The 23,700-nt window shown below is 37.5% G+C and overlaps 9 protein-coding genes across 9 annotated transcripts; 4 read left to right on the top strand and 5 right to left on the bottom strand. All coding sequences in view use genetic code 12, as the record gives it.

The window, feature by feature from the left end:
- Positions 1-1,194: 1,194 nt before the first annotated feature.
- FRS2 (phenylalanine--tRNA ligase subunit alpha) lies at positions 1,195-2,685 on the top strand (the record flags this gene model as incomplete). Its single annotated transcript, XM_049324585.1, has 1 exon — positions 1,195-2,685. One exon carries the CDS (start codon positions 1,195-1,197, stop codon positions 2,683-2,685), a length of 1,491 nt encoding a protein of 496 aa, XP_049179588.1.
- Positions 2,686-2,925: 240 nt separating this feature from the next.
- Positions 2,926-4,185, top strand: KGF56_003270 (uncharacterized protein; the record flags this gene model as incomplete). The annotated part of the gene is made up of 1 exon (XM_049324584.1): positions 2,926-4,185. The coding sequence occupies one exon, from the start codon at positions 2,926-2,928 to the stop codon at positions 4,183-4,185; it is 1,260 nt and encodes a 419-aa protein (XP_049179587.1).
- A 4,245-nt stretch (positions 4,186-8,430) lies between these two features.
- Positions 8,431-9,453, top strand: KGF56_003269 (uncharacterized protein; the record flags this gene model as incomplete). Its single annotated transcript, XM_049324583.1, has 1 exon — positions 8,431-9,453. The coding sequence occupies one exon, from the start codon at positions 8,431-8,433 to the stop codon at positions 9,451-9,453; it is 1,023 nt and encodes a 340-aa protein (XP_049179586.1).
- A 127-nt stretch (positions 9,454-9,580) lies between these two features.
- Positions 9,581-13,384, bottom strand: KGF56_003268 (uncharacterized protein; the record flags this gene model as incomplete). The annotated part of the gene is made up of 2 exons (XM_049324582.1): positions 9,581-10,595; positions 10,803-13,384. The coding sequence occupies 2 exons, from the start codon at positions 13,382-13,384 to the stop codon at positions 9,581-9,583; spliced, it is 3,597 nt and encodes a 1,198-aa protein (XP_049179585.1).
- A 151-nt stretch (positions 13,385-13,535) lies between these two features.
- Positions 13,536-18,058, bottom strand: KGF56_003267 (uncharacterized protein; the record flags this gene model as incomplete). The annotated part of the gene is made up of 3 exons (XM_049324581.1): positions 13,536-13,708; positions 14,510-16,115; positions 17,483-18,058. The coding sequence occupies 3 exons, from the start codon at positions 18,056-18,058 to the stop codon at positions 13,536-13,538; spliced, it is 2,355 nt and encodes a 784-aa protein (XP_049179584.1).
- Positions 18,059-18,459: 401 nt separating this feature from the next.
- Positions 18,460-19,065, bottom strand: KGF56_003266 (uncharacterized protein; the record flags this gene model as incomplete). Its single annotated transcript, XM_049324580.1, has 1 exon — positions 18,460-19,065. The coding sequence occupies one exon, from the start codon at positions 19,063-19,065 to the stop codon at positions 18,460-18,462; it is 606 nt and encodes a 201-aa protein (XP_049179583.1).
- A 211-nt stretch (positions 19,066-19,276) lies between these two features.
- Positions 19,277-21,256, top strand: KGF56_003265 (uncharacterized protein; the record flags this gene model as incomplete). Its single annotated transcript, XM_049324579.1, has 1 exon — positions 19,277-21,256. The coding sequence occupies one exon, from the start codon at positions 19,277-19,279 to the stop codon at positions 21,254-21,256; it is 1,980 nt and encodes a 659-aa protein (XP_049179582.1).
- A 108-nt stretch (positions 21,257-21,364) lies between these two features.
- On the bottom strand, positions 21,365-22,123 carry PMM1 (phosphomannomutase; the record flags this gene model as incomplete). The annotated part of the gene is made up of 1 exon (XM_049324578.1): positions 21,365-22,123. One exon carries the CDS (start codon positions 22,121-22,123, stop codon positions 21,365-21,367), a length of 759 nt encoding a protein of 252 aa, XP_049179581.1.
- A 1,049-nt stretch (positions 22,124-23,172) lies between these two features.
- KGF56_003263 (uncharacterized protein) lies at positions 23,173-23,697 on the bottom strand (the record flags this gene model as incomplete). Its single annotated transcript, XM_049324576.1, has 1 exon — positions 23,173-23,697. One exon carries the CDS (start codon positions 23,695-23,697, stop codon positions 23,173-23,175), a length of 525 nt encoding a protein of 174 aa, XP_049179580.1.
- Positions 23,698-23,700: the final 3 nt, after the last annotated feature.

The raw sequence follows: 23,700 nt of genomic DNA, 5'->3' as shown, positions 1-23,700 counted from the left end.
TCTTATTTATAGCATTTTTCCTTCCCCTTGAACTACTTTCGAGGCTGAAGCAAATTTAATCCTAGTACGTGATGGTACTAAATAATAAATTATTCTAACTTCCTTTTTTTATTGTTGCTGCGCTACCATTTATACAGTATTATACAGAGGAAAAAAAAAAAAAAGACGAAGGCGTGGGTGAAAAGGCATTGTATGATCATGTTTTGGTAGGTGCAGTTTTAAACAATAACAACCTGCAAGACTTCTCTACAAGACATCTCCAAGACAATTTTTCTTCTCTGTCTTTTTTACTTACTTCCTTCCGGGGCTATATTGATTAAATTGTGACCTAAAATCTATTCGTTGAAAGTTTCCTTTTCTCTCCCTCTCACCCTTTGACTATAGAGCAGACTTAAAAAAATGGTTATTATTACCAATGTAATCATGTGCTACTAACTAAAGGCCTCTACTGTTACAATTAAGTCACTCTTTTTTTTTTTTATTCAATTGATATCAAAAATGATTCCAAGAGGAGGGGAGGTAGAGGAGGGGGGAGTGTTTGGACTCCACTTTCGATTCCCTATAACAACATGTTGAGAATGGTTTTAGTCACGTGACTCAGTTGTTAAGTGCTATAATTTTTATTATGGAAACTGGTTTTTTAGTTTTGAGCGACAAATGATATTGATGAAGGGACTTGAGAAGAGATTAAACAGGAGAAAGTGTTTATGCATATTATTTTATATCCATATACACGCGGATTTGATTAGACTTATTTGTGAGAAGCCTTTGCTCATGATATTGTAATGGAGTATAACCATTATTCTATTTCTAGCTGAACTAAAAATTGAACAAAATTAAGTTGTTCTGCAAACTAATCTTCTCTATATTTCACAACTAACATAAGAAAGAAAGAAGCTGCGCATAAGTGTAATTGATCTGACCAAGGATGCTTTGACCATCAACGCTAAAACTTAACACTCAAAGGCCTCTCTACCAAAACTCTCTACCAAAACTCTCTACCAAAACTCTCTACCAAAATCCTCTCTACCATTAATATCTGTTCATCATCTTCTATACTATAAAGTGACTCTGCGCCATAAGGATTACCATTTTTCTTACCAGGTAAGTCGTGAAAAAAAAAAAAAAAAATTGAGTCAAAAATATTTCACCATCCCAGTTTGGCATTGAAACTCCTCTCTTCCACTATACACCATGTCGGACTTACTGTCGAGAATCTTAAAATTAGTGGACTCCAATAATGGTGTTATTCAAAACACTTTAAAGCTGCCAGAATTATCAGGTATAGACTCAAATACCTTGCATTCTGCATTATCGTCACTATGGTCAAAGCAGATGGTGAATTTCAGCAAGTTGGAACAAGATCACTGGGTGTTAACTAAGGAAGCTGAGCAGTACATTGAATCGGGAGCATCTCCTGAGGTTCAAGTTGTGGATCAAGTCTTGAAAGCATTGGAAGGATTGACCATATCTCAATTGAAGGAAAAATTGGGACCTGCTGGAATTGTTGGTCAAGGTAAAGCTTTTAAAAACAAATGGTTGAGCAAAGATGGGGATAAGCTAATTGCACAAGTGAAAGAATTACCAACCGATACTGTTTTGGAAGAACTCAAAACAATAAAGGAGAAAGGAACTTTGGATGATGCAAAGGAGTTGACAGAGTTGAAAAAGAGAAAATTAATTAGCTTGGTCAAAGTGATAGGGTACAAGATAGAGAAGGGTCCAAAATTTGCATTAGAAATAATCAACCTTGAAACTGATATCACTTCAGATATGATTTTAAACCAATCTTGGAAGACTGCCCAATTCAAACCTTACAATTTCAATTCTGAAGGTGTTTTCCCACAATCGGGAGCTTTGCACCCATTAAATAAAGTTAAAGAAGAATTCAGACAAATCTTTTTTTCAATGGGATTCACTGAAATGCCATCCAACCAGTATGTTGAATCTGGATTTTGGAACTTTGACACATTATTCGTTCCTCAACAACATCCAGCTAGGGATTTACAAGATACCTTTTACTTGAAGGATCCGGCAAGGGCTAAAGAGCCAGAAGATAAGGAGTATTGGAAAAACGTTAAACAAGTACATCAGGAAGGAAAGTATGGATCTATTGGATATAGATATCCATGGAGCGCTGATGAGTCCTTGAGAATGGTTTTGAGAACTCACACAACAGCTATATCTTCTTCAATGTTGCACAAATTAGCCGAGAATCCAAGACCAACTAGATTATTCTCAATTGATCGAGTCTTTAGAAATGAGGCAGTTGATGCTACTCACTTAGCTGAGTTCCATCAAGTTGAAGGAGTCATTGCCGGATATGATATTACATTAGGTGATTTGATTGGTTTCATGGATGATTTCTTTGGCAAGATGGGTGTTGATCAATTAAGATTCAAGGCAGCTTATAATCCATATACCGAACCTTCATTGGAAATCTTTGCATACCACCAAGGATTGAAGAAGTGGGTTGAAATCGGTAACTCCGGTATGTTTAGACCAGAAATGTTGGAAACTATGGGACTACCACCAAACTTGCGTGTTTTGGGTTGGGGGCTTTCCTTAGAGAGACCTACTATGATTAAATACGGCGTTTCCAATATTAGAGAATTGTTAGGTCATAAAGTCTCTTTAGACTTTATCGAATCTAACCCTGCTGCCAGATTAGACGAATTGTTGTAAAATGTACAAGGAAATACAGCATACGATGTTCAGTGTGAACCGGCGTTAACTGGAGCTGACATTAACTGGAGCCGGTGTAAAATCGACCTTATATATAATTACATCTCGAAGTATAGATTTTTTTTTTTTTCAACCTTGTAGACACACTATTATATAATTTGCAAGAGACCCGAAAAATTTATGTTAAATAAAAATGATGGAAATGTAGAAGAATATAGAAAAGTATTTGGTGACAGAATAATGGAGGACTCTACGTCCAATCAAGCTACAGAAATACAACCCACAGCTAATGACTTGCTGATTCGGCTGGCACTGGTGCAGGCGCCGCTACGGGCAATAGCACTAGCACCAGCACCAGCACCAGCACCAGCACCAGCACCAGCACCAGCACCAGCGCCAGCGCCAGCAGCCGTAACTAGCACAACACCGATTCCCAATGAATTCATCTGTCGGTGGAAAGATTGCTCAGACTGCAACCATAGTGATTTGACAAACTTAGTCACACATGTGAACAATACCCATATAGGATCAGTACCCCCTACCACTGCGTCAAATATTGTGAAGTACGTTTGTTATTGGGAAGAGTGTGCCAGATACGGATTGGATCAGCCTAGTCGATTTGCATTGATATCGCATTGTCGGACCCACACTGGAGAAAAGCCGTATTTTTGCCCTATACCTGAATGTGAAAAGCATTTCACTAGATCCGATGCATTAACAAAACATGTAAAGGGAGTGCATGACTTGCATAATGTAAAGGATCAATTAAACAGTTTGAAGGAAAAAGTGAAAAAAGGACAATTGGATTTGGGATTTGATATAGGAAGTTTAAGTGATGAGGATTACATGAAGATAATTGACGGTGATTTTGATTTGAGAATTCCATGGTGGTTTAGTGATGATGCAATTAATGTGATTAAAAAGTCAAGAAAAGATGGCGAGGACCGGATGAGGTTAGATAGTATGCCATTTGACTTTAGGCAGTATAAGTTAGCCAACGCTAGGATAAAACATTACCTAGAGAAAAGAAATGAGGATGGCGAAGCTGATCGCTTTATAAATGACAGCGATCCTAACAATAGTATAGTCAGTATTGCCAAACGACAATTGGAATTTGAAAATCCAGGTAAAGTAGTTTCAGAGGTAAACAGCAACAGGATATTACAGAAGCTATCCAAAGACTGTAAACGGATTGTATCCGGTTACAAAGTGGGTGGTGGTGATGTTGATGATGATACCAATTTTAATAAAATCACAGATTTGGAAACACTTCAGCTACTTCATGATAAATTAGTAAAACAGCTAAACACGGGACTAAGGATAAACAAAGTTTTACTGAGTACGTTATCGCAAAAAATTCTTGAAAAGAGAAAATTATGGCTTCAAAATCAAATTTTGATTGACGCAAATGTGGAAATTGGATTGCCTTTGGAAGCTAATAGCTCTGCATCACAGAGAGTGGTTCAAGATAAGTATGATAAGGAATTACTCCGTGGATGAAAAAAATAAAAAGTTGAAATACAAACCAAAAATAAAAATTAAAAAAAGAAAAGAGCACTGAAAAAGTGTAGAGTTGATTCTCTATTGAACCATTTAGCCTATGTGGAGATCTGACTCAGATATACAATAAGTTTTTGCAAGAACTCTGATAAATAACTATTGCCAACTCCCTTAATTGTCCATTAGAACTTACTTTCTAAACCCTTTGTCTCGACCGATTTAAAGCACCAGATTAACGGGAAAAAAAAAATTTACTAAAATCTTTTCTTCTGATTGGTAATATCTTTATCAAAACAGACCCATTTGTGAATACAAAAGAAAAAGAATACTAATAATGATGCTAATATATACATTTCTTTCCTCTACTTTGTGACAACCTTTCGGACAACCGCGACAAAAACCTCAAGCCCTATTCGAAACTGAATGGGACTCAATATTCTGTGTTGTTGTCAGGGGCATCCCCCTTACTCATTATGAGTAAATTGTAACAATAGTAGTAGTAGTTGTAGTAGAGGTGGTGGACGTAGTAGAGGTGGTGGACGTAGTGATGGTGGTGGTATTGATGATGCGGACACTTTTAACAGTGTTACACTTATTTTTCAAATTTGGATATCAAGACTTGAACATTGCTTATAATTGCCTCTAGTTGCTTCCAGTGATAATCTAGCGGATTGAAGAGAATGCAAAAAAAATCAATAGTGTGTGGTCACACAAAGCTGAAAATTGAAAAGAAAAAATATTACTTTAAAGTTTTGGCGCCAAATTTTCCCCATTTTTGAACTTTCCTGAGAATACATAACTGTTAAAGTTAATTTGAAAGCTATTGTTTACAATGACCATAGAAGTATATTGTGAAAAATGAATTACTTCTGGTCAATGGTGCTCACACCAATATTATTGACATGGAGCAAGTCCCCAAGTCAAGGTAAAAGTATTAATAGAAATCAAGAGAGGGAAAAAAAAAACATTTTGGTCAGTTTCACTTGCACCCCTCTTTAGTATTACAAGTTCAGAAACAAAAAAAATAAACCAGGTACGACGACTGGACGACTGGTTTAACAAACTTGAACAAAAAAGCTTGAACCTAAATTTACTATCGGGATTAGAAAAACGGTGAACGGATTCATTTTGGGAGTAGTTGGTGGTGATTATTTATTCTTTTCTACGTTAGAAAAGAGGACCAAGTTATTTGTTTATAGTTGATAATTTAGTGAACGATGTATTGTTGGTTAACCAGTTGTATATATATGCTGTCCAGCCACACAACTAACTCATTTAATACTAATATCGTTTTTTCTTCCTTCATCCTCCCATAATCTCTCGTTTTCCATACTCTTCCCTTCTCACCTTCCCCCCCTCCCTCCCTTCAACTTTTTTCTAGCCACTCAATAATGTGAACGCCTAATTATAAAATAGTAAATGTACGGTTTGTAGTTTTGTACTTGCAGTACATGCATCTATTATCTAGCATTAGCGTGAATTTCGGCGACATGCATTTTGGATTTTTATTTTTTTCAAACAAGATCCAAACTGTACCTCAAATAGAAAAAAAAATTAGGTTTGACATCATCTATACATACGGCGAGGCAGATGAAAAACAATTGCGGTAAATGCTTGTCTTTTATGACCGCCTTGAACTAAGTTTGAATAGTGTTTCTGAGTATGCGGTGCCTATCTTGAGAAGGGGAGGGTGTGGGTGACAAAATTGGTAAAATTGCAACTTGCATCCCGTATTTATCACGAAACGTATAGGAGCGGGGACCACTCGTGACATTAACATTACGAGCAAAAAAAAAAAAGGAAAACATTGAAAAGAAAAACAAAACCTGGGGTATTTGATGTCAATTCAACTCGTAATTACTATCAAGATAGATTAACAATTAGAGATCCAAGATCTTTAAATAACTTTCGGCATTTCAACCAATGAGCGAAAATATTTTTGAAATCGAGATCTCAAGATAATTCAATATGCAGATACTGTAGCAACTCATTGTACGAAGTAGGACTGAAACCTTCTTCTTTCCCGTCCCTTCCTTCCTTACCCCCCAGCCCCATTTTCTCTTTCTTGTTAAACACTATCATCAACAAATGAATGGCACGCATGAGTTTCAATGCTCATCATTACTTTCAAGAACGAAATACGCGTGATTTTTTTGTGTAGAAGACAATTCGTAGAAGTTATTATCGCAGCAGTTTTTTTTTTTTTTTTTTTGCAATGGAATAATCGTCATCTGTTTGCATTTTGACCTTTGTCATTAATGTACCTCATTCTTACATTACGTTTATTTTTTCATATATCGATACTTGAGAAAAACTGTCTATGGTCAACTAGAGGTAGTCTATGCTTCAAAGTAACATCAAGATTATGTATTTCTTTTTCTACAACAGTAATTTAAATGAACCAACATTTTTAAGAGAAGAAATAAGGCATTGAACACAAACCTAACTGAATAAGGCATTGAACACAAACTTAATTAAGGATTATTTTGTGGATTGAACTGGTTTCTACATTGCTTTCGAATGCCTAGAATATGAACAGATTCTCATAATAGTCACCAAATCCTTATTTTCAACAAATCCACCACTTATTCTTATTCTCTAGTGAACCTACACCAATTCTTGCTATCCAGTGAATCACCGCCCTAAGATATCTCCTCCTTCTAATACGAAAAATGCTCATATCCGCCATGTATAATAAAAATTTTCTTATTTCCTCTAAAAGACAATGGCAATCAAACTAAAGATTAGCCTGTCATTTGAAACTTTTTTTTTGGTTGTCTAGACGATATCATCATTGAAAAAGCATCTTTCTCTTAAGCACTCTAAAAATGAAGAAAAAGACAAGATCTCTCACACAAAGATTATTCACTTAAATCATCATACATAAAAAATATATACTTTGCAATTTTTATCCACCTGTTGCTAGTGTCTTACTAATTGTACAACCACCAATGCAAGTGTGGTTAATAAATAATCACAAATACAACGAATTTTCAAATCACAAAGTATTTACGCACTGGCATCGTAAAAAAGAAAAAAAAAAAAAAACTTGAAAACACAACTTGAAAACAAAACTTGAAAACACAACTTGAAAACACAACTTGAAAACATCATTTAAAATCCTACTAGGGCCAAAATGGAATTTGACATGCCACATAAGTAATGTTTCACGCATTTTCCATTTTACCAATTTCCTTTGTCCTATGCGAAAACAAAAATTTCTTTGATCTAACGTAAATTCCTATATCTTTTATTTTTATCAAGAAAATCTCACTTCGTTTTGGCTTAGTTGGACTAGTATTGATTTTTTCTTTTTTTTTTTTTTTTTTATTTTGTTTTATTCTATTTTTGAAGTATGAAAAATTTTTGACCTTGGTGGTATATTTGATCTCAGTTGTCAAGTAACCCCAATAGCCAAAGATCAATAAGCCATTTGGTTAGTTGGTCATCAACACCTATTAATTGACTAATTCACCAATTCATTTATTTTCGCTGTATACACTAATTCGCTCAATTATCCCAAATAAAAAGTTCACTCTACCACCACCTCCTTCTCCTCCATCAACACCACCAGCAATACAAACTCTTTTTTTTTTTTTTTTCCTGTGTGCTTTTTTTCCTGTGCGCTTTCTTCATGTTCAATTTCTTTTCTCTTTGGTTTTGTTTTATTTTATTTTTATTTTAATTATGATCTACAAGTGTTTAGTTTGTGATGCTCATACTTTCTCTATGCTTTCTGTAAGCCTTGTTATTTTTTGATCTCCTCCTTTTCTTAATAAAATTTAACTTTTTTCACTTTTAGGTTTTGAGATCTAGAGATCTTTTGAATAAAAAAAAAATTTTTACTTATTCTAAACTTTAAATATTTATTATAAATTATTGACACATACAAATTTTTACCCATTGTAGATTTTTGGCTTAATACCGGAAAGGTCCCCCCTCTCTTACTCTATTTATCTCTTTTTCTCTCCTCCCCCTTCTGCATTCGTGGCTTGGTACGTTTGCATCAACTAAATAGAGTCAAGCATCATTCAATGTCTTACAGGGTGATTTTTTTTTCAGTCTTTTTTTCTTTTTGAATCAACAAGTATAAAATCTTGTTCAAATCTCCCAGCTTTTTAATATGGTTATGGGTAATGGTTGGTCTCTAGCATCAATTCATACTGCTACCAATTATTATTTATTTTTTTTTATTTTTTTTTATTACAAACTGCTGCAATAGGCTGCAAAAAGAAAAGGCTAATAATGGATTTACTACTTGAGGATCAGATTGGTGATCTTCTTGAATCGTCATACCTTGAACAATTTGATCCCATTTTTGGTATATCAGACTCTGTTACAATCACAACCAAAAATATGACCAATATCACCTCTGATAATGTTAATCTTGATTTTGACGAAGATTTTCAACTATTAAATCAATTTGATTTCTCATTTGTTCAGACTTGGCCAATATCAAGCTATGTCACTCAACCACCAACAATGACAAAAACAAGAACAAACCTGATATCCTCGTCTATAAATATACCATCTCCTATCAAATCAACATCTTGCTCAGAGTATCATCATACAAGAAACCATAGTCTAAGGTCACCTTTACAAGTACCTGACGATTTCTCCTTTTTCCCCAATGATTCATCATTATCATTATCATTATCATCCTCTTCTCCAAGTAAACCAAAACATGCTCAAAGAAGTAAATCATTCGATGCTACAAGATCAAATAGAGGTCAGGATATCTTTTCATACAATTATTCAAACAATTTGAAGTCAAGTTCAAGGCACAGGATTTGTAAATCTTCAGCAAATTCACCACAAATGAAACCACCTTTAAAACCATCAGTAACCATTGCCTCAATTAATACTTTAGCAAAATTTCAAAAATTATCACCACCATCTGCATCTAATAGTAGAAATAAAAGAAAAGTGGGAAATCCATTTTATAAACCAATGATTAATAATAGTATCAATAGCAACAGCAGCAACAGCAACAGCAGCAACAACAACAATAATAATAGTAGCACCGCCACCATCATCATCAACAACAACAACAACAGTACCGAAAACACCGCCACTAACAGCGACAACCTTAATTCATCTTCAACAATATGTTCAACTTTACCGGAGTTCAATATACCCAGTAATGATGAAATGCTAAACAACTTACCAATACCAACCAACCTTGAATATAAAGGACCTGGTTTAACAGCATCTTTTGCAAAACTCGAAAACTGCTTAGTTCTAGAGTCATTATTTGAAGGCACTTGAGACTTAAAAAAGATTCTTTTTCTTCGCTTTCAGTTAATATATACGATTGTAATGAAACAAAGCTAACATCTAGAATAACGTATTCCTTCTTCCCTCTTGCTTTTTCTTTTCATTATTTGCTTCTTAATTATATCCTCCCAATCAAAGGCTCCAAAGCCATTGGAAGCAACTCAGCAGCATCGCCTTTAAATCCCCAAGTATCTTTTACTTCCCCGCGTTCTACTTTCTCATCAATATCTGTATTGAAAATCGCAATTTTCCCACCTTTATATTTGACTCTCTCAACATAACTATTGGCAGGATAAACTGTCCCACTTGTACCAATTACCAAAATCAAATCAACTTTCCCGTTTGCTTCTATGAAATTATCAATCTTAGTTATCAAATGCAATGGTAATGACTCTCCAAACCAAACTACACCTGGACGTAGTAGTGCGTGACAAACAGGGCATCTCGGTAATTCCAGTTCTGGTATACTTTTGACCGGATGAAACTGTGGCGACAATGAAATCGCTTCTGTATCCATACCTACACCCATCATGTCCAAGCCATAAACATCGCCGCCTTCTAACTCTCTTCGACTTCTCTTTCTCTCATTCAGCTTATATTCATGTTCAGTATCTTCCAATGCCTTAGTCAATGGGATTTTAAAATTGTTTCTCTCAATGAAATTACATGAAAAACTAGTGCATTTCAATGTAAACAAACTTCCGTGAATCTCATACAATTTACTCAATTCATGGTCACTCCGACTGCTCAATCCATCAACATTTTGAGTAATTGTAATATACTGTATTTCGTCTCCTTGTTTGTTCTGTGTTAGTTTCGACAATTTCAGTAGTGCCAAATGGCCTTTATTGGGAACCGCTTGCAATGCAGAATACCTCCTCCACGAATAAAACTGCCACACTAATCCAGGATCAACATAGAACGCATCGGGGGTGGCTAAATCTATCATATTGTAATTTTTCCATAATCCCTGAGACCCTCGAAACACAGGCAATCCCGACGATGCTGAGAGACCGGCTCCTACTAGCGCAATAATCCTTGTTGATTTGAGTAAATAATCTTGAAATTCTTTCAATTGCTTATTCATAACATTGATCTCTTGGGAAAACGAGAGAGCGTAGGGATGTATATATCTATGACAAACAACTTTATATCCAGAGTCACTCAAAATCAATCAATAATTTTAATTTTTTTTTTCATCTTACTCCATTTTTATTATTACTATTCTTACACATTTCTTATACATATATATATATATGTATATATATACATATTTTACTGGTTATTATTGACTCACTCTGGATTCCCCCTCATTCTTCTTGATCTTCCAAGCTAGATACTTAGCTGAATGACCCAATTCAACTCTCAGATTGGTAATGATTCTATTTCCAGTTAATTTGATAGGTGGAGCTCTGTAAAATATGATATCTTCAGCTACTTCCCCATCATCATTTTTTCTTGGTTTCTTATTAACAAAATGACCCAATTCACCTATATCCTCTTCTATTCTATATGCAAAAGTAGCGCCACTACTACCACCACTACCAATACTGCTGCCGCTACCACTAACATACAATGAGGAGTACGCGGGTGCAGAAATATGATAGTTTACCCCTACAGGAGTGATACTCGAAGGTATAGGTGTTGATTGTCTTTTGAAAATCTGCTGCTGTTGTTGTTGTTGTTGCTGTTGTTGTTGGTGGTGGTGTTGGTGTTGCTGCTGTTGTTGTTGCTGCTGTTGCTGCTGTTGTTGTTGAAATTGCTGCAATTGCTGTTCCTGTAATTTCTTTGCCTGGCTTTCTTGCAAATGCTCTTGTAACAGCTTGTAACTAGATGGGAGTTGAGGTTTTTCTTCTTGGCGATACGAAGCCACATGATCTAATGCACTGGGGGTAATACGGCTAAGTGGAAGGCTTCTAGACGGTGCCACAGACAAAGAGCCCAACACATTACCACCACTACCACCACCACCGCTGCCACTACCGGCGCTGATACTGCTACCACCACCACCAACTACAACATTTCTAGCTGGTTCATGATTCGGCGAGCCATGAGGGAGTGCTGGAGTTGTCGCATATACAGCATTGGTTGAACCACCTCCACCTTTTAATTGGGAGATTGGAGTGAACAAGTAAGCCCGACGTCCATTTTTAACATCATCATATTCTGGAATTGGTACTGTATTTGGACTAGTAGAATATTGCCCCAAGTCATCATTGGGTATAGGTGCAGATATATAAACCGAACCTTGAATAGGTGGTGAACATGCTGTACCAGGAATAGCATCTGGGACTGGATCGCCTAATTTAGCACCTGGCGTCAAACTAGATCTAATAGGAGATTCATACTTGATTAATTTACGATTTTCATGTAGTGGGATTAATGGTTGTTCGGGATCTTCCCTCACTTCATCAGGTAAACACGCTTTCCATGTTCTTATACGATTGAAAACATGAGTGTTCTCATTGTATCTAAACTCACAAATAAACCACGGTGCTGTGGAAGGAATTACCCCCTCCGGTAAGTCACCTTTTTGATACCTTGTCAAAAACAAAACGTAGCATGGACCAACTATATCATCGATTAAATGATCTCTATATTGCCCAGTCTTGCAAACTTCGTTCTGAAAGAATATTCGATCAATACCGTGACACGTTTGTTCGGGACGATAGTACCAACACATGTTACAATACCTCTTCCCATCCTCTGTCGACCATATACGAAAGATTTGTCCCACAATAGGTTTTTCCAGATCTGCGGGATTCTTCATAAGCACCCAATCACCAATCTTGTAGGAGTAGCCATCCACTTCCAACGACTCCAACGGAAATCTCAAAATACCATCACTTGAAGACGATGTGGCTAAAAGTACATCCTTATCCGACTTGCTCAACTCATTCTGTACAATAATATTGGCCTCTTTTTTGACTTGTTGATAATCCATAAACTCGTCACTATATGGATCATTTTGGAAGTATTGTTGGAAATTTGCAAACATCAAGTCTAGATCATCTATGAACTGGTCCACGTTTGCGTACTTCCTACTCCTCACCTTAACTCGGATTTCATTCAAACTTATGGGATTGGTTATGATCTGATAATAATCCGGATAAATTTTACTATCTGGCAACTTGTCGAAATATTTAATCAATGGACGATCTCTGCTATCGCGAAGTTTCTTGAACCCCTTCAAAATAAACTTTATACGAGTCTCAAATGGTTTATCTATAATTGGGGGACGCCCCCTCCTTATACCGGTTTCTGCCTGTCCCGCGCTCTGGGCATATTTAGAAACCCGACTAGGCTTAGGAGTGGTAAATGGCGACTGTCTCGCGTAGCCTGAAGAAGCTAATGGTTTAGACATGGAAACCGGTTCAGCTTGAGGCGTAACGCTCATTTCATAGTCATCGGTTTTCACGATAGGCGAGTTCTCTTGATAGTGTTGAATTTTGGTGGGTGGCAAACCTTGAGTTTCAAATGGTAATGAGTTTACAACAGCCATATCCTGTTTTCTTTCATCTGGCAAATCGCCGATATAAGGGAAAAGCAAACTTGATGCATTAGGAATGGATTTTTCACTTCTCAATTTGGGAATTACAGTATCGACAATGTACTGCTTCAAAATTTGCGCATGCTTATACACATCGGATCCAGGCAAGTTGTAGAACCTTGCATTCCACGAAATCAACGCCAAATCATCAATAAACTCCTGCGCATCAACATACTTGAGCTGCTTCAATTTCCTCCCTATAGCATGAAGCGAGAGGGGGTTCTTTATGACTTTATAATAGTCAGTGCCTGTCCTCAAAGGAAGTGTTTGAAAATGCTTTGTTATAGGCTCGTTGTTATCATATATCTTGTACAAATTCTCAAACAAGTTATTTAATTTGTTCAGTAGTTTTCTCCTTTCCTTTTCCGACATGATTTGCAGTTTTGGAAAAGTAAAGCAAACAAATTTTATATTTATACAGAACTCAAGGGAAATTTTTTGTTTCTGTATAGTTTTCAGTTTTTGTTTTTTCTGTTGGTCGATTTTTTCCAACGCACGTGGTAGCGTTGAGACACTAGCGACACTATCGAGCAGAGCGAGATAGTGGAGCATACTGGCTACCACCACTAGCGACACTGGCGACACTGGCGACACTAGCGACACTATCGAGCAGAGCGGGATAGTGGAACATATTGGCTACCACCACTAACGACACTGGCGACACTGGCGACACTTTGTAGACACTATCTCGCTCTGCTCGATATTAAAGCAACACTGGCTGCCACCGACAATGAATAAGTCAAAAGTCTTTTAACAAGTATCTAAATAGAAGATGTAGAATTGAGAAGAAAACGGGTAAGTCGAAAGTCTTAATGTACAAGTATCTAAATAAAAGATAAAGTCAGTGCTACTATACTATCTCGCTCTGCTCGATAGTGTAGCAGGATAGTGACAGTAAAAGATGAAGAATTGAAAAGAAAACGGCCAAGTCAAAAGTCTTTGAAAATTCTTTTCTTGGTGTTGGTATTCGACTTGTAGAAATTAAATTTGTGAGGGAACAACGATCCTTGTTGACTGTAAATGTCCCAATGCTGCTCCGCATTGTAAGGGGCCAACTATCCTTGCTGAGCGTAGATACCCCAATACGCTGCCCCACGCATTGTCGGGACCAATACAACTATCCTTGCTGAGCGTAGATACCCCAATACGCTGCCCCACGCATTGTCGGGACCAATACAACTATCCTTGCTGAGCGTAGATACCCCAATACGCTGCCCCACGCATTGTCGGGACCAATACAACTATCCTTGCTGAGCGTAGATACCCCAATACGCTGCCCCACGCATTGTCGGGACCAATACAACTATCCTTGCTGAGCGTAGATACCCCAATACGCTGCCCCACGCATTGTCGGGACCAATACAATTAGCCAAGCCTGTAGCTCTCCCAGCTAGTCAGTCGCGTTGGCAGCTAGTGTGCTCAAGGTACCAAGTATTGCTCCACTATCTCGCTCTGCTCGATAGTGTCCACACGGCTTGTTTTACATGCTTGGATCACCGTAGATACCCCAATGCTGCTCCACATTGTAGGGACCTGGATCTTTCCAATAGTCATTATACATTGTAAACATAATCACTTTTGAGCCCAATGTGCTTACAATGGATTTGACAGCAGCAACTTGATTTGGAACTGACGGTACACATGTGCCAAAGGTATCACCCTGGGTAGGCCAGCCAGTTTCTGTAATAAGAACATCTTTTGAAGTGCCACAAACACTTTGTAGATGCGAAATCTGCTGTTGTAGCCAGGGACCTGAATTGCTTGGCTCTACGCCACCATCCCAATACGGATGAGAATTCACCGCTAAATAATCAGACATCTGACACAACTGAGGGTTGGAGACATAGGCTACTAATGTATCGACAGTGACAATATACCCATTGTAATCGGGTGCATTGCTTTTCAACCATTGTCGTGCAGTATCAACCGCATTTTGCATTTGAGCCACGGTTGCTTCACCAGCATTGACTCTTTCATTACCAACTGCAATAGTATGCACAACACTCCATCCTCTAGAGCTCCCGGCAATAGCATTTTTGATTTCTTGCAATCCATTTTTAACAGATTGAGTATCGATATTCCACAACCCTAGATAAAGCTGCTGATGCAGGGAAAGAGACGCCAATACGTTTTCAATCCCTGAACAATCGGTGCTATATAGTCTGATAAGATCATAGCTTGTTAATTGGGCCATATCGGCTGCAACCTCGGAAGAAGTCTTACATTTGTCCGCCTTAGTGTATGGAGAATATGTGATTCCCTTGGACCCTATAACTGCCGTGGCAGCAGCCGAACTTCCTCCGTTTGAAGCTGTAGCTGTTTCTGTATTGATAGAGCCTGTGTATTTCCCTGGTGAGCCGCCTTGGAAAGTTTGTGTGTAAATAGCTCCTAGTGCACTTGAAGCTTGAGAGTCTATTGCTACTGCTGGCGCACTTGAAACTTGGGTGCCTATTACTGCTGCTGATGGTATATGTAAAGTAGTTACTGTGACTGTTATGGAAATAGTGGTGCCAGGTTTGGCCCCAGCCACTTGTGGATTTACGGCTGAGGATATTGTCGGAGTGGGTGCAATAGTAGGTGCTGCTATTGGTGCTTCTTGTGCAGTAGTAGCTGAACTACCACCGAAAATTTGATTAAATAAACTTTGGAGAAAACCGACTGATGAGGTCGTTGCTGGTGTTGGGACTATTGCCGGAGTGGCTGTAACAATAGGTGCTGCTGTTGCTGCTGCTGTTGCTGCTGCCGCTTGTGCGGTAGTTGTTGGGGTTACACCCATGATCCGATTCAACCAGCTTGCAAAAACACCAATAGATGAGGTAGTTGCTGGGACAGTAGTAGTTGGTACTGCAGCTGGGACAGTAGTTACAGCAGGTACTGCTGTCTGTACTGCATCTGCTGCTGCTACTGCTGCTACTGTTGTTTCAGGAACTGGCGCCACCGCAACTGCTACTGTAGGAGCCGGTACTATTGCAGTTGTAGTCTTATCCAAGCCGAAAAAATCGTCAAAGAATCCTCTTTTCACCGGCAACGCCTGTGAAAAACATGCAATTGCAAGATATAGTATGAGGTAGTCCAAATGCATGTATCTTTGAAATGAGCGGAGCTTTTAAGTTTTTGTAAATTTTGTGAATAAAAAATGTCGATAAAGTTTGTTGAGCTCGAGAGACTGTGGACAGTGAATGAGTAGTTTTAGAATTGTTGCAAAAAAAAAAAAAAGAAGGAAAGGTCCTAATGCTTACCTTGAAGGCTAGATGAAATGATAGACAGGGTTGAATGGAAAATGGTTTTTTTTCCTTCATTTCACACAAGTGAAGAATTATTATATATATATTATAAAGTTATAGTACTTCAATAGGTTCATGATGACTTGTGTGTGTGTGGGGGGGGGGGGGGGGGGGGGGGGGAGGAGATCAAAAATTCATTTACCTTGATGCCCTTTAGATTCAATTTTGTGTAACAAGACAACTTCTATTTTCTTTTCTTTTTGGAAAATTAATTTACCTAATCGGGTAATAAAGTTTGCGACCTCTTTGATCAATAAAGAAAAACTAAAGATTTACGCATATACTTCTGCTTATTAACGTTTTTTCAATGGCATATACTTTTGCTGTTAACGTTTTTTCAATGATTATTAAGGTAATGCCAACAAGTTTCCTTATTGAGCTGATTCTATTATCTTGCAGAGACACCCACCAACTGTAACGAGTTTAAAGAATTGACCAGGAAAGTCAGTACATTTCATAAAGGGTTTAATAAGAATATAGTGTTAAAAAGATTTCTAAAAACTACTCTGAAAAGATTGATGGGAGGGAGGCTCAGTCTAATTTACCATAAACGGGGATTATAATCACATATCCCTTTGATAATTGGAAAAGATACCAATTTAATATTACCATGAAACTTGGTTTGTAATTTTTTTTGTATTTCCAAAACAAGAAGTCAAGGTTTAAAGCTGCTGACCCAAACCCAGACTCGCATTTTTCGCAAACAAAAAAAAATTGACAATGATATAATAATTTTAGTACCGGGTCAAAGCATTGATTGATGCATCAAAAAGAAAAGGATAAGAAAAGGATAAGAAAAAGATACTAGGAAAATTGAGATATATCAGCCCCCTCTACCCTTGGTCTCCCCTTTCCCTCCTTCCCCCTTCTCTCCCCCTCCCCCTCTCCTTACACGCGGAACGCACAATTACTTCTTCACCGTTGCTTATCGTTCATTTACCCCACTTACTACATATAGTTATTTTCGAAGCAGCACTCAGTAGTTTCGTATCACTATACATTTAAGAATGCACCTAAAACTAAAAGTCAATATCAAAAGCACACTTGTTATTCTCGGTATTTCCTTTCACTTGAAGAATTTGATGATATAATAAAAAGCCACTAACATCACTACAACACAAAACCAAAAAAGCCATTTATCTTGCTTAGCTCTTCTTTCAACACTCCTTATCGTTCCCTGACTTACCCCAAGTGTAATCAATCCCTCCTCGAATTTTGCTTGGATTTTCTGCAAGGTTTCATTCTGTTCTACAATATCCTCAAAAGCTTGTTGTCCCATCTCCAATATACGATCGAGTTGCTGAGAACTTTTCTTGAGCGTTTGGTTCTCTTGATAGAATCCTTCTCGCTGCGACATGTAACTTTGTTGTTGTTGTTGCTGCTGCTGGCGAGTAGGATCAAATGGATTGTCACTAGGCTCACTGTTTGTCAATATGTGTCTCCTGCCTAACAACTCCTGCTTATTCGTTTCTTGAACCGCCAAGTCTCGCTGTTTTTTCAAACTTTCAAACTTTCTGGTGAAATTATCCAAATCCTCATTGAATTTGAGAACTCGGCTCTCATGCTTAGCAAATGAGGAGTCTGTGGTACTTTTATCAAGAAGATCAGAATACTCCTTTATGGTTTTTTTGAATGCAGTGATAGATGTCGTTATCGCGCCCTGGAGCGATAATGGCGATGTAGATAGGTTCTTTTCAAACTCGGTCAAGTCCCTATTGATGTTCTGTATCTGTTTCAATCCGTGATTATATATAGAGTTCATTGCCACGCAGATTTTCTTGTTTTAAAAGGTTATCTGTTGGTAAAGTTGTACTGCTTCGTGAGGTGGCTATAGCTAGTAAAGATATGCTAAATTCATCAAGTGTAAGTAGGTGATTTTTTTTTTCTTCCCACTTGTTCAATCAAGTCATAATTTCTTTTCGCGTTTAACAATTAAACGAAACCTTATTAGAGAACAAGAGAAGGAATAGGTAACCAACCTTATATAGGAAAGGGTATTTTATGGAGGGTTTATCAATGTCAAATGTTTAAAGATACGTGAGCAAAATAGTAATCTACTTGAAACCAACAATCAAAATTTCATTCTCTGTCACTTTTGATTTCATTGACTCTTATTTTTGATTTCATTGACTCTTACTTTTATTTTTTTTTTCTCTTCTCTCTCTATGTCATGAACCTGCCAAAGGCCAATAACACTGCCAAAGTACCAGTACTTACACCCATCAACCATTGCAAAACTTGTGTCTTGACGGATTTGATCTGCATTTGCATGTTTGCAATCTCCTCGTCGATTCTGCTGAATGTATCTTCAATCTTTAATTCATTTTGGGAGCTTTCTTCACGAATTCTTCCCTTTTCCAAGTTCAAGTCTAGCCTAACACTTGCCTGGTTCTTGGTAATCTCTTCTTTTAATCTATTTTTCAAATTTGTTAAATCCGTTCTTAGTTTTTCCTGGTCTTTTTTCAAACTGGTAAACTCCGACTTGTCCAAGGTTTGTAGCTCCCCTTTTAATTTGGCAAAATCAACTTTTTGCTGGTACGCAATGGACGACAAGGTCTCCTTTTTCACAAGATTGTTTGTTATCGAGTAAATACCATCGTTGATCGCTCCGTTGACTACTATCACTGCAGCTTCTGCTTGTTTCGCGTCAAATCCACCTTTCTCCTGCAACGTTTGTACGAATTTCCGTGTATCGAACTTGGTTATTGAGGACAAGCTCCGGAAATGATTTACAATTGAATATCTCCGCATCAGATTCCAAGAGTACATGTTGTTATGAGTTCTAGCCCGCCTTATCGGTGGTGGGGTAAGGTGTGTGTGTGTGTGTGTCTATTGTTGATTATCCCTTTTTCCTATAGTTACTTTTTCTTCCCCATCATTTAATTCCTTCAAGCGAAAAAAAAAAAATAAAAATAAAAATAAAACTATTCACACAAGGGCTCATCGCACATGTATAGTTATTATCTCCCCAATGAGAATGATGTTGACCAAAATTGGAAGGCTGAGGCTTTATTTATTGGGCAGGCTGACAGCAAATGTGACATATTTTCAACGATTTAAATCTACAGGAGACGATAAGTTTTCTAATATTGAAGATTTCAACAAATTGAAAACTGAATATAATTTTGGATACAATTTTAACTCATTAACTGATAGTGCAACAGGCACTAAGCTCGATTCACAAAAGGACACAGAGGTAAACCCCGAAACTGGAGACAGAGACAGAGACAGAGACACGTTGGATATCAATGCGATACTTGAGCAGGATCCACGTTTAGCTCAATTGCGTCCGGGATCTCATGAATACCGTGAAACTTTGTATCGGCTACATCAAGAATACGTTGCTAATCAAAAAAAAAGCCAAAAGAAACACGAATTCAACGAAAGAATGAAAGGTGTGCTTTTTGGGGCAATAGCGTTAGTTGGGCTAATTTCAGGACACCAGATATATATGAATTATGGCTCTTTAAAGAACCGGCTATTGAAAGATTATTATTATGGCGACTTGGAGGATAATGTTGAAAACACATCAACTACAAATGTCAAAACAAGCAAATATTTAGCAGCAAAGCTAGAAAAGGAATTAAGCGATGAGAATTTGACCAACCTAAAGAACTCAATGGAAGTGCCAGGTGTATATATGTTTGGTGATAACACAAAGATTCCTCTTAGAGTTTCCGGGTTTGACAATATTTTTCTTAGAGATGCTCTTGTGGAACGAGGATGCATCGTGGCAGTAACAGATAAGGGAAAAGTCCTTAAATGGAAAAAAGGCGACGACGCAAACAAAGTGTTTGAGATTGAACTTCCCGAGAAGGTGAAAAAAGTGGTTGGCACTAGGGATTTTTACTTTTTTTTAACTGAAAAAGGTGGAATCCTTTACACAGCGAAAAATGAGCAAGTTGGGTTTTTGCCGATGCTAAAGAAAAGCAGGTGGTTTGGATTATTGAGAGGTCACGAATGCAGCAAATTGAATGCAACAAACATTAAAGAATTGAGTGCTGGTGCTAACCATTTATTATTACTTGACAAATTTGGTCAAATTCTGGTTGTTAATACTGCTCACAAGCCAGAGAATCATGGACAGTTTGGTCCAAGCTACTCACCATTCGACAATGAGAAAACTCCGCCTGTTGACGAGGTTATTGATTTGCCTTTACTTAACAACGAAATTGCCAAGACATCCGACGGTGGGAAAGTTATTAAGTCTAGAACATTCACTGCTATAGCCAGTGGAGATTATTTCAACATTGTTTCTGATAGTACTGGGGATGTTTGGGCATGGGGTGATAACTCTTTTGGACAATGTGGAATGTTGAACACCACTCAATATCAGCCAGTGCCCAAACGGATATTTCAAAAAAGTGATTTTAAGAGGATATGTAGGAATGTACTAGGTACCAAAACCAAGGAGGAGTTATTCAACGTTGAAGATATATTTGCCACTAAGGATGCCAGTTTCATAGTATTGAATTACCTAGATCAAGATGTTATACTAAGCTTAGGAAATGGACTTAATGGACAATTGGGAGGAGGTAGGTATATGCAGGTATGTTCCTATCCTGAAATAATCAAGTCTTTGACAGGTTTACAAGAGTTTGACGAAACACAGAACCGTGTCAAGAAAATTGGAATTAAGAAATTAAGCGCTGGGAACAATCACTTGTTTGTAACTTTGGACAATTCAGGAGACAGCAAGGACGTGATGGCGTTCGGATCCAATGACTATGGACAACTAGGTAATGGAAAAAAGATAAAAACATGCAAACCAACAAAGTTGCCGGGTCTTTTGGAGCCACCAACTGATAATCAAGATAAATCGAAATTAGCAAAATCAATCAACGACACGAGCTCAAAGAGATTGCAGCTTTTAGATAGCCAAACAGTAGGTCGCAAGACCGTTGAGCAAGTTATAGTTGCAGGTGACGATGCATCATTGATCTATTATAAATGTAAATAAAGAGAGAGAGAGAGAGAGAAATGAATGGGGGGGAAGGAATAGAAAAACTCTATAATCAATATTTATTAAGGATGATTCTCGACATGCATTCTCTGTTCATAAGTATTTCTACTCTAATTTAAAAATATCGTTCAAAATTCTGATGGTATCTTCAGGAGATTTGACAGCGTGTCCAATGGTTCTTGGATCTTCGTAAATCTCATAATCATTACCACCTTTATAAGCCTTATCACCAAAGAAATGAATTTGTTTAAAGTTTTCATCAGCAACATGCTGTAAACAGTATGTTTTATCCCATCCGGTTGGGAACACATCAAACGAGATTTGTCCACCAATAGAATACGTCAATCCAAAGTCCTTGAAATTCTCCCTCAATTCATCTACCAATTTTTGTCTAAATTGATGAATTTTATCAAGAGCCTCGAAATCGTTTCTCTCTTGAGTTGAGGCATTTCTACCAATGGGTGAGACATTGATCATACCGTTTCTAAATTCAATAAAAGTACCTCTTCTTACGGGGATATCAATCTCCGATAAGTGTCTCAAGATGAATTTTGCTAATTTGTTGTACTTGTCTTCACCGAGCCAATTGATAAACGATTGCGAGGCCAACTGTTTACCCAATTTGTAAGCGGTCAACCCGTTTTCACTAAAACAATAGTCGAAATCTTGCAAGACATTAGGACCCAACTGTTCAACTTGTTTTGACAAATCAGAACCACCAACAAAACCAATGACAACTTTGGATCTTAATTTTTCTAAAGTTTTCTTCATCTCATCAGAAATGGTTAATCTTGCTGGTGTCAATGTACCATCAACATCGAATAAGACTAAAGTTGAAGGGTCTTCTTTGTTTGCGAACGACATGCTTTAAAGAGAAATGTGGGCCGAGGATAAAGAACTGTGTTTGAATAAACTTGTTTCAAACAATAATAGATGTGGAAAAAAAAAAGATGGTTACTTGATAACCCACGAGAAGAGAAGAGAAAAAAAAAATTCCATCTTTAATTTAATGCGTATTTTCTTTGTATACGTGTTTTCGTAGTATACGTATTTTCTTTGTATAGGTATTTTTTTTTCCTTTATTGATTATGATTTTGACGTTATTATGTAGAGCTTTAGTAAAACTTTCGCGATCAGTGGGAATTGTGTAGTGTAGATGTATGTGTAACATGGTTGAACAAAAAAGGTTTATTGAACGAGAAAAGTAGAATGTAGAAAGTGGAAAGTACAAGGGAGAAAAGAGAAAGGAGGAAGAAGAAAAGAGAAAAGAGAAAAGTAGAAAGCAGGAAAAAGAGTGTGTGTGAATGAGAGGTAGACTGTGTGTAGGTAAAGGGTGTGTAGGTGGACTGTCTAGATGGTATTCCACATGGAGTACCTCTCATTAAAAGTATACTCTGAAAAAGAGTATACTAAGAGGTGGCGGCTGGTGGTGGCGGCTAGTGGTGGCGGCTAGTGTGCTCTACTCGATAGTGTCGCTCTACTCGATAGTGTCGCTCGATAGTGTCTCTAGTGGTGAGTAAAAAAAACTATATATATTAAAATCGGTACTAATTCTGGTTTTAAGCTACTGTTTATCCAAACTTTTCTTGAACTTTGGAGTAAAGTATCTCACATCTATTAACCTCTGTTGAAGTTATTACACAGTCATTAACCAATTCCATTGTTGGTGGGTACTAAAAAAAAGCACAACTAAATTTTCGCAGCTTTAAAAAAACTGAAAATTGGTACATATGTGATTATCTGGCATACAGATCCTTACATGCGTTTCCATGATGTAGAAACAAAGCATATCTCTCATTTATCAGATACCCTTAACTTTTGATAAAAAATAAATAGAAAAAAATAAAAAGAAAAAGGGTATGGGTATGGGTATGGGTGTTGCGTCGGGGTGGGGGGGGGGGAGAGGGGAGTCTCTACTGATATTCTGGAGGACTGTCGTCGTCAGTCTCATAGCTTCGCTTTCTCTTGTGGTAATCATCAATGGCTTTCTCTTGAGCTCTAAATACTCCATCTAGCATTTTCATTGCTGTCTCGTCGTCATAACTCAATCTTACGAAAAAATAATGCAAATATATAATCTTTGAAAACAAACATGTCGTGAGTGCATAGCCTATAAAAGTTGAGGCTTTGATTATAAATTTTTGCCATTCAGGAGTTTCTTTCCTCGCTTCGGTTTCTGTGTTTGAACTTGAATTTGGATCTGTTTGGTGTGAAGGATCTTCTACATCTTCATCTTCAGTATGAACATTAGATCCCGAAACGTCAGCATTGTTGAGTGACCGGGACCTCGCTTGCTGCGGATCCTGAATATCCAAATCAATTAGATTTGTTTTAGTCTCGGCGGAAGGTAGATCATTTTCAATGGTATGTTCGCTAGTCATGCTGCTGGTGTTTGTAGTGGTGGTGGTGGATGACGTACTGGCGCCTTTGCCTTCCATCAC

The sequence above is a fragment of the Candida oxycetoniae genome (genome assembly GCF_023343755.2).
Source record: "Candida oxycetoniae strain CBS 10844 chromosome Unknown scaffold18, whole genome shotgun sequence".
In the NCBI taxonomy this organism is placed as follows: Eukaryota; Fungi; Ascomycota; class Pichiomycetes; order Serinales; family Debaryomycetaceae; genus Lodderomyces; species Lodderomyces oxycetoniae.
Note: the sequence above shows the minus strand (reverse complement) of the source record. Positions and strands in the feature narration are given on the sequence as shown.